The 18,542-nt window shown below is 43.0% G+C and overlaps 1 protein-coding gene across 1 annotated transcript in view; it reads right to left on the bottom strand.

Annotated features, from left to right (window-relative positions):
- Positions 1-4,540: 4,540 nt before the first annotated feature.
- Positions 4,541-18,542, bottom strand: part of clvs2 (clavesin 2) — a 105,230-nt gene continuing 91,228 nt past the window's right edge. The window contains exon 5 of the mRNA XM_060916450.1: positions 4,541-4,634. Within this exon, the coding sequence (XP_060772433.1) occupies positions 4,541-4,634 (94 nt within the window). The remainder of the gene's footprint in view (positions 4,635-18,542) is intronic.

Below are 18,542 nucleotides of genomic sequence, written 5' to 3'. Positions count from 1 at the left end.
AATATTATACTTGGTAATTTATTTATTGAGGAAAATGATCCAATATTATATATCTGTGAGTGGCAAAAGTATGTGAACCTCTAGGATTAGCAGTTAATTTGAAGGTGAAATTAGAGTCAGGTGTTTTCAATCAGTGGGATGACAATCAGGTGTGAGTGGGCACCCTGTTTTATTTAAAGAACAGGGATCTATTAAAGTCTGATATTCACAACACATGTTTTTGAAATGTATCATGGCACGAATAAAGGACATTTCTGAGGACCTCAGAAAAAGCTTTGTTGATGCTCATCAGGCTGGAAAAGATTACAAAACCATCTCTAAAGAGTTTGGACTCCACCAATCCACAGTCAGACAGATTGTATACAAATGGAGGAAATTCAAGACCATTGTTACCCTCCCCAGGAGTGGTTGACCAACAAAAATCACTCCAAGAGCAAGGCTTGTAATAGTCTGCGAGGTCACAAAGGACCCCAGGGTAACTTCTAAGCAACTGAAGGCCTCTCTCACATTGGCTAATGCTAATGTTCATGAGTCCACCATCAGCAGAACACTGAACAACAATAGTGTGTATGGCAGGGTTGCAAGGAGAAAACCACTGCTCTCCAAAAAGAACATTGCTGCTCGTCTGCAGGTTCCTAAAGATCATGTAGACAAGCCAGAAGGCTATTGGAAAAATGTTTTGTGGATGGATGAGACCAAACTAGAACTTTTTGGTTCAAATGAGAAGCGTTATGTTTGGAGAAAGGAAAACACTGCATTCCAGCATAAGAACCTTATCCCATCTGTGAAACATGGTGGTGGTAGTATCATGGTTTGGGTCTGTTTTGCTGCATCTGGGCTAGGACGGCTTGCCATCATTGATGAAACAATGAATTCTGAATTATACTAGCGAATTCTGAAGGAAAATGTCAGGACATCTGTCCAGGAACTGAATCTCAAGAGAAGGTGGGTCATGCAGCAAGACAACGACCCTAAGTACACAAGACGTTCTACCAAAGAATGGTTAAAGAAAAATTAAATTAATGTTTTGGAATAGCCAAGTCAAAGTCCTGACCTTAATCCAATCAAAATGTTGTGGAAGGACCTGAAACAAGCAGTTCATGTGAGGAAACCCACCAATATCCCAGAGTTGAAGCTGTTCTGTATGGAGGAATGGGCTAAAATTCCTCCAAGTCAGTATGCAGGACTGATCAACAGTTACCGGAAAAGTTTAGTTGCAGTTATTGCTGCACAAGGGGGGGGGGGGGGGGGGGGGGTTCCACACCAGATACTGAAAGCAAAGGTTCACATACTTTTGCCACTCACAGATATGTAATATTGGATCATTTTCCTCAATAAATAAATGACCAAGTATAATATTTTTGTCTCATTTGTTTAACTGGGTTCTCTTTATCTACTTTTAGGACTTGTGTGAAAATCTGATGATGTTTTAGGTCATATTTATGCAGAAATATAGAAAATTCCACAGGGTTCACACATTTTCAAGCACCACTGTACTTAGCATCTGCAACATGGATAGTCTAAACCATATGGCAAATCATTATGGTGAGATGTTTATTATTTAGTGAGTTAAACCTTGCAAATGTTTTTTTTAAGCCGTAATTGGATTGGATTCGTTTATCAGGGGAATGTCAGTAATAATTTATTCACATGTTTCCTCATTGATTAAAAAAGAAAATCTTGCATCTGGACAGCAGGAAAAAGTACCACAGGAGGAGTGAATTTCTCTGGTCATATGATCACAGTCTATTCACAATATGGCCTCGAAGCAGTTGAAGAGACACTGGCTCTTATTTCAGTTTGGGGTGAAACAAAGTTTCAGCAATAATTTGAAAATACAATAAAATAACCCCAAAGCATATGAGAAACATCCATTTTTTAGTGTTTTAATATCTCATACAGAGCCACTGATGCGTGCATTACTAGACTGAATATGGCAAGTAGCAGCAGTCAAACATTTTTATTTCCAATACGAGGTGACCTCTGCATAGAAAATGCATCTGGACTAAACAAAAACGATAAGACGACCAGTTTGTTTGGTGAAAACTAGTACACTGCAACCGTGCTATAACGAACTCTTTTTCTATGAACTTTCGCATATAACAAACTAAGTTTGTGTCCCCTGCCTTTAATGACAATGAGTCGGAGTCTTAAAAAAAAAAACAACACATCACTGAGCCATGTGTTCCTCTTCCCATCAGAAACAAACAAGAAGTAATCGAGTCTGCAGTCATGTTAACAATACGTCTTAATGCCCTGAAGGCTTAACTAGTCTAGCTTAGGTGTCGATCACTAACAATTATCGAGAATGGTGATCATTGACTTCAAAAAATCCCTTAAAAGGACTTTATTTAACAAGCTAAACCATTTTACTTGAGTATTTACTTCTTAAGCACTGTTGCCTAGCAACTCATAAACATAAGATACTCTCCGTCTGTCAGAAAATGTAGGTGACGGATGGATGTACAGTAATTGCTCGGAGAATTTTATTTACAAACACACTGGCAAACAGATCCAAATCAATGATCAAAAATCAGAGTGAAGGCACAAACAGGATATCAAAGGCGGAGACAAAGGGCAAAATACAAAATACAAAACAGAGTCGGAAACCAGAATATCAACACAGCGCTACAAAAGGCTTAGTAGCATGAGACACAACGTTAAGCACAGAAACTTCGCAAAGTCTGTATGCATGCTGTGATAGCAATCTAATCCAGAACGGGTGCATGGTAATTAGTCCTAATGGTGCTGTGTGTGTCTACATGAATAGTAGTTTGAGGCACACGGATGTGACAATGTCGAAGACAAACTTCATATCCTGGACTGTTTAAAGCATGGTAAGAAAGCAACAAATTTGTCCAAAGAAGGTGGTATCTGCAAAAATTCAATTTCAACTTTTAAAGCAAAAGAAAAACAGCTCTGAGAGTTTGTCTCTCACTGCAATCAACACAATGGGCTGAAAAGAAATAAGATGTAGAAAGCAAATGATGGCGAGTGTGACTTATTTCCTTTACTTTGCAAATATGTAAGTGAATTCAGCATAAATATAAATGAAACACAGTTGGTCTTGTTTTACATAAGAGTGAGTGTTTGGTGTGACAAGTGAGTCCATTTCAGAATGACGAACTTTTCGGTATAACGAACTATTTGGACGTCCCTCAAGAAGTTCATTATAGTGGGGTCGTAGTGTACTGTATATCTGTAAAATATGAGATTAGCCCAGGACCCCATGTAAATTTAATCCTGGCCAGATCAGGCTTAAGTGTGTACACTACAGTATAGGTTTCACAATAGGTTTCTTCAAGAGGCCTTTAGATGGTTAGGTTTTGTATCTTTTTAAATGAGTTCTAGGTCAAAATCCACTCAGCATTGGAAATTAAAAAGGTCAACACTTTGTAGCTTGAATGCATTCCTCAGTCTAACTTCATATATAAACTTGTCAGAAACTGGAACAAATCAAATAATGCAGTGAAAGAACCTTAATGACCTGACCATGCTGAAAAGCCAATATCCATTGGCTAAGCAATGTTCCTGTCATGTTCCAGTCCTTGGTTTGAGAAATCGCTTCTTTAGTGTCACATTTGTTATCTAATATTAACAGATCTAATCAACAGAAACAAGGATTCATCGCTGTCAGGTGAGCACAATACACTACAGATATTAATGCTGGCGTATTACAACAGTGCCAATACTTATCTTTTTCTTTTCTTTTTAAAAAATATTTCATTAAAAGAAACATAAACTAGCCCATTCTTATATCTAGCTAAAAATGAACATCATGTAGATTTTTGATTAAGCATCCTGACTGGAAATAAATAAAGATGGAAAATGTCTTGAATATTTGTCACTATAAATAAATGAAAAAATATATATAGCAACAAACCCTCTAGGCCATACACAGTCTCTTCCTACTCTAATGGCAAAGCTCAGGCTGTGCCGAAATAACGTCTTTGAAAAAAAAAAACTGGAATCCATTATGCCTTGCTGCAGCGTAAAGGGGTTTTTGCAACGTCAAAAGACTAAAACCTGAACACTGGATGTTCAATATTCACTCAAATGAAAGCATTATATTTGTAGTACACAGTTAATAGCCATACGCCTTTCTATTTTATGTTCTAATCATAAATAATAAATCCTAAATTGTAAATCCTGAGCTTTGCACTTGATTTGGAAAATCGAAATATGAAAAGCCATTAGTGCCCTACAACACCGCTCTACATGAAGCACATACAGAATATTCACAGCAGTCTTTACATTTGTATTCATGTCACAATTAATTCCCGAATCCTACGCTTACAGCTGAAGTGTATTTACAGGTTTCAATTGGCACTTAATAATTACATATGGATGTCTTCCATTAGCTGTTTGATTCAAAAATAGCCCAGTATTTCCAGATGTGTTGTTGCACATCTTATATCTCTTTCAACATTTTTTTTTGTACATTTTTTCCCCCATTTCCCCCAGTTGGCGGAACTGGGTGATCTTCCTCCCTAGTGTTCACGCCTTGATGTTTGCTCATTGCTATTAGAAAGAAAGCCTTTTAGTCCAGTGAAAGCAGTGGCTGCATGTTCTCCTCCTCGCTTTTGATTTTTTCTGGCCGTTTAAGAACTCCAGGCTCCACCACAGACTGGGACCTGCACATAGGAATAAAATATGATCAGTTGCAATACTTACAGTTGCATACTTACAATATGTAAGTTCACGGCTTACTTTTTTTTTCTTGGTTTTGGTTATTGTCGAGAAAAGCCCTGAGCTCTAAGTTATGAAGGAAAAAAATGTTGAATCTCCATGCCAGTATTTTAACATGTCCCACAGCACTGTTGAAGTCTCGACTCTGAAGGTGTTGATTAATTTTCTGTAACAGCGCAGCTCTCACAGTAGTTTTGGCTTTAACATAAATGATGGATTTATATTAATACATTCTCATCAAAGAATTCATCTCTTACACCTCTTCATGTAATTTCATCAAACAAAAGTATTGCAATTATACCTCTTTGTGCAACCTAATTATAGTGCAATATACATTTCAACATATTCATGACAGTGCAATATATTTCTTGTGTGCAATATTTTTATACATATTCTGTATATTGCATATTCTACACTGCATATTGTGTATATTGCATATATATATATATATATATATATATATATATATATATATATATATATATATATATAAAATGTATGTCAGGGTGCAGGCACTTACGGATGCAAACGCAGGGGAGAGCGGGTGCATTGCAAACTGTAAACAAAGCCAAATCGGGAAACTGGAGATGTAGTCAGGGACAGGCAAGGGTCGGTTGATTGGCGAACAGAATATCAGTGATCAGGTGAGAGAACAAAGTCAGAAATAAACATAAACAGAGTTCAATAACGGGAAGTCAGGCAGATAGTCAAACGGCTCAGTAAAGTCAGGCATGGGGACACAGAACGATACTTCGCAAAGTCACAGTGTGAGAGCTGAGCTTATATAGGGAAGGTGATTGCCGGTAAATTAGAGACAGGTGTTGAGGTTAGAATTCTAGTGATGAGGGGTGCTGTGGTGCTTGGGAAGTGTAGTCTGAAGCAACCATGTTTGGAGGCTGCTCTGAACTCAGGTTTTTAGCACTGTTACTGACAGACACCCCCCACCCCACCCCCCAAGGAGCTCCCTCTGGGAATAACTTATTTTCTTGGGTGATCTCTCTTCTTTGGTGCTGGTCTCCTACAAGCTCGAGCTCCCACCTCACTGTAAGATGGCTCCCACATTCCATGTATCATGGAATGTTCCCTGTGGAACTCTTGATTGAGAAGGGGGTCTGGACCGTACCCCTCCCAGTCAACCAGGTATTCGAGTTGTCCTTGTCTGCAATGGGAGTTGAGGATCTTATTGACTTGGTAAATGGGGTTGCCTTCTAGATCTAGGGAGGGAGGTCCTTGGGTGGCTGTGTCTGTGGCTAGGGGACCTTGTATGGCTCCCACATTCCATGATACATGGAATGTGGGAGCCATCTTACAGTGAGGTGGGAGCTCGAGCTTGTAGGAGACCTTGTTGACCTTGCACACTACCTTGTACAGGATGAGGTTCTCTTCACCTACCCCAGTGAACATTCAGGGAAAGGACATTGAGATCATTAGGCGCTACAAGTACCTGGGTGTTCATCTGAACAATAAACTGGACTGGACTGATCACACATATGCCCTGTATAAGAAAGGCCAGAGCAGACTCCACTTGTTGAGGAGGCTCAGGGTCTTTGGAGTACAGGGTCCACTTCTAAACTCTTTTTATGACTCTGTGGTGGCATCAGCCACATTCTACGGAGTTGTCTGTTGGGGAAGCAGTATCACAACAGCAGAGAGGAAAAAACTTAACAAGCTGATTAGGAGGGCAGGATTTCTCCTGGGCTGTGCACTGGACTCAGTGGACGTAGTGGAGGAGAGGAGTATGTTGGCCAAGTTGTCATCCTTAATGGCGAACACCTCCCATCCACTGCAGGAGACAGTAGTAGCACTGGGCAGCTCTTTCAGTGACCGGCTCCTCCATCTGCGGTGTGTTAAGGAGAGATATAGCAGCTCCTTCCTCCCTACTGCTGCGAGACTGTACAACCGGCACCTCACCAAGCACAGCACCAGACACTCCTCACAATAATGAACAATACTGTCCAGATCACTTCTACATCCACAGAGACCCCTCTGAATGTATACTGTGTTCACTGACTATCAGCATCAGTACTTCACAACGAACTGCTAGCTACACACTGTTAAAATGGCTCTTGTGCAATATAGCTACTTACTTGTGCAATACGACCTGTGTAATACTGGTAATACTACCTGTATAATACTTACACATGCACTACCACCTGTATAATACACTTATGCTAACTGTATATCTGCAAACCTGTTAATTTATGCAAATTTGTAGTTTATTTCTTTTTATATCTTTTTTGTATATTAGTACTTTTTGCACTACTCTTCACTGCCTTATCTTTTTATGCCTCTGCCACCGTAAGGTGCAGGAGGCATTATGTTTTCGGGTTGTCCATCTGTCCGTGCGTCCATCCATGCGCGCGTGCGTCCGTCTGTCCCGAAACCTTGTGAACGCGATATCTCAAAGGCCGATGAAAGGAATTTCACCAAACTTTCATCATTTGTGCGCTTTGGGACAAACATGAACTGATTAGATTTTGAGATCAAAAGGTCTAAGGTCAAGGTCACTGTGAGGTCAAATGTCTGTCCGCAAACTTTGTGAACACAATATCTCCAAGGCAGATGAAAGGAATTTCACCAAACTTTCACCATTTGTGCATTTGGGGGGGCAGATAAACTGATTAGCTTTTGAGATCAAAAGGTCTAAGGTCAAGGTCACTGTGAGGTCAAATGTCTGTCCGCGTGTGTCTGTCCCGAAACATTGTGAACGCGATATCTCAAAGGCTAATGAAAGGAATTTCACCAAACTTTCACCATTTGTGTGCTTTGGGACAAACATGAACTGATTAGATTTTGAGATCAAAAGGTCTAAGTTCAAGGTCACTGTGAGGTCAAATGTCTGTCCAAAAACCTTGCGAACACAATATCTCCAAGGCAGATGAAAGGAATTTCACCAAACAGTCACCCTTTGTGCATTTGGGGACAAAGATAAACTGATTAGATTTTAAGATCAAAAGGTCTCAGGTCAAGGTCACTGTGAGGTCAAATGTCTGTCCGAAAACCTTGTGAACGCAATATCTCCAAGGCAGATATTGCGTTCACAAGGTTTTCGGACAGACATTTGACCTCACAGTGACCTTGACCTGAGAACTTTTGATCTGAAAATCTAATCAGTTTATCTTTGTCCCCAAATGCACAAAGGGTGACTGTTTGGTGAAATTCCTTTCATCTGCCTTGGAGATATTGTGTTCGCAAGGCAGATGAAAGGAATTTCACCAAACAGTCACCCTTTGTGCATTTGAGGACAAAGATAAACTGATTAGATTTTGACATCAAAAGGTCTAAGGTCAAGGTCACTGTGGGGTCAAATGTCTGTCCGAGAACCATGTGAACACAATATCTCCAAGGCTAATACAAGTAATTTCACCAGGTCAAGATTGCTGTGAGGTCAAATGTCCATCCCCAAATCACAACTTAATAAGGCATGTAGTCTACCGGGTGGAGGCATCCCCATCGACGCCGTTGGCGTCGAGTTCTATCTAGTTTTTTCTATATCTTGCTGCTCTTTTGCTGATGTAACAATGTAAATTTCCCCCATGGGATAATAAAAGGCTATCTTATCTTATCTTGATGTATTGGGCTTGAAGCTTCTTGCAGGTGTTGAGTTTCCCTCAAATCTTTAGTGGATACCCACACTTCGTCCCCTCGGGCATACTCTGGGGTCTCTCCTCTGTGCTTGTCAACAAATTGCTTGTACTTTGAATTGATGTGCTCCAGTCTCTAATGGACCTCCTCCCATATCTGTTGACTCCTTTGGAACCAAGAGTCTACTGCCAGGATCTGAGTGGGTGCATCATCCCAAGGGAAATGTGGTGGTTGATAGCCTAGAACGCACTGGAAAGGGGTTAACTGAGTAGCAGAGTGTTTTATTTAGTTCTGTACATATTTGGCCCAGGGGAGGAATCATGCCCAGTCTTTCTCGTTCCTCATGCAGAAGAAAGCAACCCACCTCTTGGTTCATGAGCTCCACCTGGCCATTGGAATGAGTGATATCTTGAAGTGAGACTTACTGATACTCCTAGCCTGTCCATGAATTTGGACACAGTGTGGAGATGAACTGAGAACCGCGCTCATTAACAATGTCTTCAGGAATACCATAATAGTGGAAAATGTGATTGAACAACAGTTCTGTGATTTCAAATGATGTGGGCAGGCCAGGTAATGGGATGAGCTTGAGTACCTTGGAGAACCGATCTGTGATCACCAGGATGGCTGTACTGCTTTGGGATTGCAGTAGGTTGGTGAGAAAGTCAATGGCAATGTGTGATCAGGGTCATTGGGGTACCAGGAGAGGACAGAGTTTACCGGCAGGTGAAGCTTGAGTTACCTTGGCTTGGGCACAGGTGGAGCATGAGGAGACAAAGTGATTGATATCGGAGACCATTTTCTTCCACCAGTATTTGCTCCTCAGAAGCTGGTAAGTGCAATGACTGCTGGGATGCCCTGTGGCTGGAGAGAGGTGAGTCCATATGATGAGTTTACGTCTGAGTCTTGGTGGCACACGCATGAGTCCAAGAGGACAGTTCTCAGGTGGGTTAGCTGGTTGAGATTGCCTGGTTTCTTTATCGATGTCCCAAGTGATAGCATGTACAAAACAGGCTGGTGGAAGAATGGGAGTGGATTCAGATGTGTGAGTTGATGTGTTATGGATTCTGGAGAGGGTGTCGGCCTTAGTATTTCTGGAGCCAGGGTGGTAGGATATCATGAACTGGAATCAGGTGAACAATAGGGCCCATCTGGCATGGCAGGGATTCAGAATTTAGCTGTCTTTAGGTACTCCAAGTTCTTGTAGTCAGTGAGAATGGTGAACAGGTGGGCAGCACCTTACAACCAGTGCCTCCATTCCTCTAGTGCCAGTTTAATGGCCAGGAGCTCTTGGTTTCCAATGTCATAATTCCGTTCGGTGGGGGTGAGCTTCTTGGATAGAAGGTGATGGGATGCAGCTTGGGCTTTTCCCCAAGACACTGAAAGAGAACCCCTCCTACTGCAGTCTCTGAGGCATCTACCTCCATGATGAATGGCTTCATAGGATCTAGATGTTGCAAGATAGGGGCTGTAGTGAATGTGGACTTGAGCTGGTTGAATGCATCTTCGGCTGCTGGGTTCCACTGGAGGCGGCATGGTCCATTTTTCAGCAGAGTCATGAGAGGAGTGGTGATCATGCAGAACCCACAAATGAAGCATCGATAAAAGTTTGCAAACCCCAAGAAACGTTGTAGCTCCTTCACTGACATGGGAGTGGGCCATGAAGTAACAGCCAAGACTTTGCCCTGATCCATGCTCACACCCTCTAAGCTGATAATATGTGGCAGATCACAGAATCCAGGGACACATGTCGGCCCAGGGGCATTTTGAGTTATTGACAGATTCAGAAAGTACAGTTTCTAAGCTTTCCAATGATGCCTTCCATGTGGAGATCTGACAATATTTGAAGAATGTGTGGCCTTTGGAAAGTGTATACTTCTTAAAACAGAAAAGGGAGAAAATCGCCTTCAAAGTTTTCCATCTCAGCTACTCTGGGTGTAGGGCGGGCACATAATGGTGCTCATTTGCATGACATTAAGGAAAGCCCTACCCCCTACGAGCTAGCATGATACTACTTTCATGTAAACAAAGATCACCACGTCAATTTTCCTTCCATGCAAAGTATGCCCAAAACAATTATGAAGTACAAAAATAAGTCCTAAAGTATACTTTAACGTTTTGTGGTTGAAAAATTACTCACACCGTAAGAAAGAAAGATAGCACGATGATGACACAACTAACACAACACTATAGTTAGTTTTTTTTTTCTTTTTTATCAGACATCTAGTTTTTAGGTTTGTTTACCTGACATGTTTCGACGTACGACTGTCGTCTTCCTCAGAGTGTCACCGGATGTTATTGGTGATGCATCTTTTATCAGCTGATGTTTCCGAAGGCGTGGCCTTCCTGTCTGGTTTGACAGGTCGGTCACACCTTCTACTGTCTGTTCCTGGTTCATCCCAAAGATTCGACTTATTGGTTGCATTTGAAGCAGCAATTTTTCCATCTGATCACAGTAACGATGTTAACAAACAAATCAGACAATGCATCAGCAATTTAGTGAAATTCCCACAGTTGTGGTCTTGACCAGTTTTGGAATAAAATCCTGAGTCCTCTTTGTCCAAGACCGAGACAAGATGGAGTAAAAATGTGGTCAATTGCGAGACGAGACCGAGATCTTCAAAAAGTGGTTTTGAGACCAGTCTCGAGTACTGCAACACTATTTAGAAGGCACCTTAGGTCATAATGTCAAAATAATGAGATAATTCAAAATACATATATAACGGGCTTGTAGTACACGAGTCCAGGACTCGGACTCAAGCCCGACTCATGCCCTAATTTTAAGGACTCATGACTTGACTTGGACTTGATCATTGATGGACTTGGACTCAGAGCATTAACTACATTTGGACTCATAAATTGGAGACGAGGACTCTGATTTTTTCTTTTTTTTTTGTAACATGCCATAATTTGGTATAAGATATTTATATCTGCATTAATACTAATTTGATGGTAAGATTACATTTCCACTAATTTTTATACTAATTTGCACAAAAGTGCCAACAGCACAACAAACGAAATCCATGTTCCCTGCCATGTAGTTCCATGGTGACAGAATCAAAGATTTTGTTTTTGAGGTGCATGTTTGTGTGGTATGGTTATGTGTTTGAAATGTTTTGTAACATTTGTTACAATAGAGCACAGTGAAGTGTTATGTTTGTGAGAGTGTTATATTTTTGACATGGACACTTAACATGAGTGCCACCAGCCTGTTCCTAAATATCCCTGACAGAAGACATGTTTTTTGTGAATTTATTGTAGGCTATGATATGGGACATACATCTTCACACTACTCAAAGCTATCAATGTATTTTAGAGAGTGTGAGTGTGTGACAGCTGTGTCATTTGTGTTAGATTCGACTCGGATCAGTAGTCGACTTGACTCAGACTTGAAATTTTCTTTAAAGGTGCCCTTCCACCAAAAATGTTTAATACTGGCTCTTTTTGAAATACCATAGTTCACTCCGAGTTGCATATGCATGCTGCATGTGAAAATGTAATTCTACTCCCATTCCCTGTATTAGCTTATGAAAGAAAATAGTCGGAAAAACGAGCGGATCAGAAAAAGCCATACGAAGTTACGTCACTTCGAAAATTAGTATTCATGGCCTCGCCCACCTTGGCTTGCGGCTGCCCACGGGAAGAAAGCGCGAGGAGAGAGACGTAATTCGCCCTGAGGCGCGGTGCTCCGCATCAGTTTCGTTTCTAACAGCGGCTCCAGCCCGACTTTGCACGCTTGTAACTCGGGCAGGGGAGGTCCCAGCCTCCCCAGACTTGGCAGCCAGCGGCCTCTGCCCTCTCCCGAATGAAAGAGTCCTCCCTGGGCGGGCTAGCTCCGCGCCTCAAGACGTAATTCACCTAACCCTAGGTCCCAGCCTCCCCAGACTTGGCAGCCAGCGACCCCTGCCCTCTCCCGAACGAACCAGCGCTGCCAGGGCCCGTCAGCTCCCAGCCAGGGGACGTTATTCCCCCCACACCCCCCAAGGTGAGCTCCACTCCATGCCTCTTACCTTGATGAGAGCCGCTGCCGCAGGGAGTATTCAATTAAATAAATAAATGAATGAATGAATGAATGAATGAATGAATGAACGAATGAATGAATGAATGAATCCCTCCCAGTCATGCGCACACACACACACAAGTGTTCTGGTTAGGGAGAGAGCTCCCTTCCTCTGCTCTCCTTCTCCTCTTATAGGGCGCGGTCACTGGGGAAGACACACAAACACACGTTAATTCCCGTCAGGTACAGTGATTCTGCCACTTACCTTCCCTGACTCCGCCCTCCATTCTCAGACCGACGCTCGGCCACACCCCCGCTACCACATCTACATTGTTATTGGTCAAAACATTGATGTCAAGACCATAATAGCCAATCGAAACAGTTTTTACAAAGACACCCACATCCGCTTGTTCTGACCCACTGGAGGTAGCGTCACAGTACTGTTAGCCAATCAGAGGTAACATGTTTACTGATTGCTGTTAGCCAATCAGAGGTAACACGTTTAACATGTCATGAATATTAATGAGTAAGAGCTGAAATCCTGTCATTCTCCCACCACCCACTCCTCCACCAAACTAGAACAGACTGAAACAGGAGAACCACAGCATTTTTTTCACCAAAACCGGCTCACAGGGCATTCATTCATACTAGAGACCACTGCACAATTAATGAAAAAACGATGCAAGGGGACCTTTAATGACTTGGACTTGACTTGGACTTGAACACTGGGGACTTGAAACTGGACTTGGACTCGAGGTTTAGTGACTCGACTACAACACTGGTATATAATATCTTGGAATATGAGTTATTTTACTGAAACAATGAGATATTATGTTAAAATAACAAATATTATTTAAAATAATTAGATATTAAATAAAAATAATGACATGCTTTCTTGGAATAATCACACAGTAAGTAAAAAATAATGACATCTTAAAAATAATGAAATGTTAAGACGGAATAAGAAATTTCTCTCTCATCACTTGTAGTTTGGAGCTTCTGTAATTGTTGTAATTGCACATATTAACATGAGATAAAATCTACATTTTATAGTGCCTGAGTACTTTACAGCAGCAGGTGGACATTCACAGTAAATTCACTTCCTGCAGATTGATCCTGGAAAGGTCATTTTATATAATATATAATCTCTATAACCACTATAACCACTGGCCATGACATTGCCCTACTTTGGATTTATTCTTCTAAAGTCGAGGCATAAGCAGCTTTTGAGGCAGAATACTAACATTCATCATGCACAAATCTGGAGCAGGTCACTGGGAACGATGAATTTAAATGGGTGGGTGATACTGGCTACTTCATAATGATGATAATCCACACAAAGCATCATTTTTAGGGATGCAGTTTCTAGTACAGTATGCTATTTGTTAATTGTAATTAAATTTTCCTTTGCAATGGTGATATTACAGAAGCATGACGTCCGTCTCTGTTAATTACAGCTGTGTGTAGTTTTAGACTTGATACATTTATGAGGAATCAAATATTTGAAATGATATATGTTTAATACAATTTTTTGTTTAAATACTGTATGGCATATATTACTCAGGACTCAGAAAACTTAAAATTATGAATAAGTTATAATATCAATGTGATTTAATAGACCAAAATTATCAATTATAGTGTATATATGGTCCATCCATCCATCCATTATTCGTAATTGCTTATCTTGTGTAAGGTCACAGACAAGCTGGAACTTATCCCAGCTGACTATGGGCAAGAGGCAGGGTACACCCTGGACAAGTCACCAGATCATCACAGGGCTGACACATAGAGACAAACAACCATTCACACTCACATCGATGTCAATTTAGAGCCACCAATTAGCCTAAAGGCCTCTGCATGCTCTTGCGACAAGGCTTTCGCAGACAGCTTTTCGCAGACAGTTGTAATTTATCGTTGAGCGGGGAGTAATAGGCGTGCGCGATGTTATTCACCGCTACAACGCAAGGGGGCGCGAAGTCGCGAAATCGCTAGGAGTAGTTGGTGGGTGTGGTAAGTGGAGTGTTTATCCTCCGGTTACTTATAATGACTAGAACTGGAGTCGTATAGATGTACGTACTTCCTCACTTCCTCGATCAACCGCTCTTCGTGCTGCTCCATCTTCGCTCGTGTTTTTAAAAATGGCGGTCGTGAAAACAAAACAAACCGGGAAAGTAGGGAAGCGGAAGTGCGTGTACAGCGGATGTAGAGTGGACCAATCAGAGCCCTCTTGTCTGTGACGCTGTCTGCGAGGCTTCTGCGGTGGTCACAATTTTTGGGAGGTGCGCGCAGAGCGTCTGCGAAGGTGGGGGGGCTACGCAGACGCTATCTGCGACACTGTCTGCGAGGACTGGGTTGTCAGCATAAATTGGCCTTAAGCTGCATGTCTTTGGACTGTGGGGGAAAACGGAGCACCCGGAGGAAACCCAGACAGACACGGGGAGAACATGCAAACTCCACACAGAAAAGTCTCCGTCTGCCACTGGGCTCAAATCCAGAACGTTCTTGCTGTGAGGCAACAGTGCTAACCACTACACCACCGTGTTGCCATGTATACATGGTTTAATACTTAATTTTTGCAAAGAAATGCTCCAACACCTTCATTCATTCATTTCTACACCACTTATCCATTGTGGGTTGCAGGTGAGCTGGAGCCAATCCCAGTTGACTTTGGGTGAGGGCGGGGTTCACCCTGGACATGTCACCAGTCTATCAAGACACAAATAGCCATTCACACTCACATTCACACCGATGGGCAATTCTTTGTATGCAATAGGCGTCACTTCCGGTAGTGATCTGTATTCAAAAGTATTCAAATTTCCAGCTCACGGGCAGGCATCGTATTTGTCTACAGTTACTTTGCAGTAGTTTCTTGTGTTTTGCCTCCAAACATACCAGACTGTTGCTCTGTATTTGGACGTTCAAACCGATTAAATCGAGAAAAAGACAAAAGGTATTATAGAATACCTAAAGAAGTCATGCACAAGGGTGAAAAAAGAAAAAAACATCTCAAAAAGACGCCATGAAAAATGGCTCGCAAACCTTTCACTGTGTTCGAAAGAAATTGAGAGTCCACATGCTCGTGTTTGCAGCGATCATTTTGTTAAAGGTACATACATCAACTTTATGTATCTGAAATCAAAATTTCTAATGTTAAATGAGTTTTCTTATATTTTGGATATCATAAAACAAACCACTGATGAAAACATGACGCTAGTTTGTAGGTCGGCCTCGATTGAAACTCGGTTGTTGACATATTTTTTCAGGTTGTCTCATGATGTCAATTCCTAAGTCTGAGCTACGTTTGAAATGTCTTGAGATATCTCATAAGTTTTTTTTTCTCATTTGGAATGCCACTATTAATCAAAAAGTGTAGAATTTAGAGTAAATTTTACTTTTTAGTCTTGCCAAGGCTATCTTTCTGTCGCGATCAAGTTTTGGTAAGAAGCCGTTTTAACCAACACTATAGTAAAACAGTCATCTCAAAATCCTTAGCTAAATATGATTGTCACACAGTGAATGTCACAACTGGATGAAACTCTTGGGTAATTCTGAAGTCTATAGTAACTCAAATGAGACCGTCGATGGCGTAGCTCACTCCGGCCCCGTCTAGTCCAGAAGGAATGATCTAAAGTGGGCCACCTTGTGCAATAAATGTTGCAAGCTATATTCACTATATACCTATATATATATATATATATTCCTTGAGTAAGATGGCGGTGCGCGCACACGCAGCGGCTCCTCTCTGTCCCGACAGAACGGTGTTTTCGTGTTTTTTGTGTTTTAAAACAGTGTGTATCTGTTCGTCTTTGTCGCGTCCATTAGTCTCAAGGCGCACATACTCCCGTGAGTTTCTGCTTGACATCCACAGAACTTTATTCACGGATATAAATCCAGCGGACACGGAAGCGCTACGCGGCTACGGTTTGCTCCGGAGGCCTGCTCAAGCACCGACCCCCACTTCTGCATCCAGCCCGCAGTGGAAGCGCCACAGGCGGAACATGCGGAAGCAGAAGAGAGGCAAACGCGGAGGTGTCCGGGCTAGGCTAGCGGCTAGCCCTCACCGGCCGGCTATCCCTACCATCACTCTGGGCAACGTACGCTCACTAGACAACAAGCTGGATTATGTCCGCCTGCTCCGCTCATCTTTTAAGTCTGTGAGTGAGTGCTGTGTCCTTGTGTTTGTGGAAACATGGCTTAACGACAGCATCCTGGACTGTGCCATTCAGCTAGCCTGGCTAACATGCTACCGGTCAGACAGAGTGCTAGTCGAGGGGGGAAGGACTCGCGGCGGAGGACTCTGTGTTTACATCAGTGATGCCTGGTGCCACGATGCTGTTGTGGTCTGCAAACATTGCTCACCACTGGTGGAGTTTATGATTATTAAGTGCCGGCCATTCTACCTGCCGAGGGAATTTACAGCCATATTGCTGGTAGCATTATACATCCCTCCCGGCTCCAATAAAAACAGGAGTGAAGCACTGAATGAACTCTATCAGCACATCAGTGAGCAGCAGACAGCCCACCCAGATGCTTTCCTCATCCTGGCTGGGGATTTCAATTATGCAAACCCCAAAAGCATGTTTCCAAAACTCTATGGACATATCAACTTTCCCACACGTGGAAACAATACTCTGGACAATGTTTACACCATGCATAAAGACACCTACAAAGCCCTACTCCTCCCCCACCTTGGGGCCTCAGATCACTCCACTGTTATGCTAATGCCAGCATACAGGCCGCTGGTTAAAGTCACCAAACCAGCTAAAAAGCAGATACGTGTGTGGCCAGAGGGGTCCTCAGAGGCACTCCAGGACTGTTTTTCCACCACTGACTGGAACATGTTCAGACAGGCGGCCACCTACAACAACACCACAGATCTCTAGGAATACACGGAGACCGTCACTGCCTACATGAGGAAGTGCATGGATGATGTTACGGTCACCAGAACTGTCTCCATTCGGGCCAATCAGAAGCCATGGCTGACAGGGGAAGTCTATAGGCTCCTGTGGGCTCGGAACACCGCCTTCAGAGCTGGGGACGAGGTGGGCCTGAGGACAGCTAGGGCCAACCTGTCATGAGGCATCAGGGTGGCCAAGAGACAGTATTCCAGGCACATTGCTGACCATTTCAACGACAGCAGAGACACCAGGAACCTGTGGCAGGGGATTCAGACCATCACAGACTACAAGCCCTCGCCACAGATCTGTGACAACTCCACGTCTCTGCTGAATCAGTTGAACGACTTCTTCGCTTGCTTTGAGGCAGACAACAGCACCACAGCACAGAAGACCCCACCACCTACCGGCGACCAGGTGTTCACGCTGTCCCCAGACAGCGTGAGGAGAGCTCTCAGGATGACAAATGCACGGAAAGCCCTGGGTCCTGATAACATTCCTGGTCGTGTCCTGAGAGACTGTGCCGAGGAGCTCACAGATGTCTTTACAGACATCTTCAACATCTCGTTGAGCCAGGCTGTTGTCCCCACGTGCCTCAAAACCACTACCATCATCCTGGTCCCGAAGAAGCCGTCTCCCTCCTGCTTCAATGACTACCGCCCTGTCGCACTCACTCCCATCCTCATGAAGTGCTTCGAGCGGCTAGTCATGAGGCATATCAAGTCTGCCCTCCCCCCTGCCCTGGATCCTTTCCAGTTTGCATATCAGTCCAACCGGTCAACCGATGACGCCATCTCCACTGCCCTCCACTCAGCCCTCACCCACCTGGAGACAAAAGACTCGTATGTCAGAATGCTGTTCATAGACTTTAGCTCAGCATTCAACACAATCATTCCTCAGCAGCTCATTCACAAACTGGACCAGCTGGGACTCAACACCTCCCTGTGCAACTGGCTGCTGGACTTCCTGACGGGGAGACCACAGTCTGTACGGGTCAGCAGCAACTCCTCCAGCACCATCACACTAAACATGGGGGCCCACCAAGGATGTGTGCTAAGCCCCCTCCTCTTCACTTTGCTGACCCACGACTGCACACCAACATCCAGCTCAAATCTCTTCATTAAATTTGCAGATGACATGACTGTGGTGGGTCTCATCAACAATGGCGATGAGACAATCTACAGGAGTGAGGTGAGCCACTTGGCCATGTGGTGCAAGGACAACAATCTCTGTCTGAACATGGAGAAGACGAAGGAGATTGTTGTGGACTTCAGGAGAGAGCACATCCAGCATGCTCCACTAACTATCGGTGCTGCAGTGGAGAGGGTGAGCAGCACCAAGTTTCTGGGTGTGCACATCTCTGAAGACCTGTC

This window comes from Neoarius graeffei, chromosome 3 (genome assembly GCF_027579695.1).
Source record: "Neoarius graeffei isolate fNeoGra1 chromosome 3, fNeoGra1.pri, whole genome shotgun sequence".
Lineage (NCBI taxonomy): Eukaryota > Metazoa > Chordata > Actinopteri > Siluriformes > Ariidae > Neoarius > Neoarius graeffei.
The sequence above is the reverse complement of the archived record's forward strand: the minus strand, read 5'-3'. Positions and strand labels throughout refer to the sequence as shown.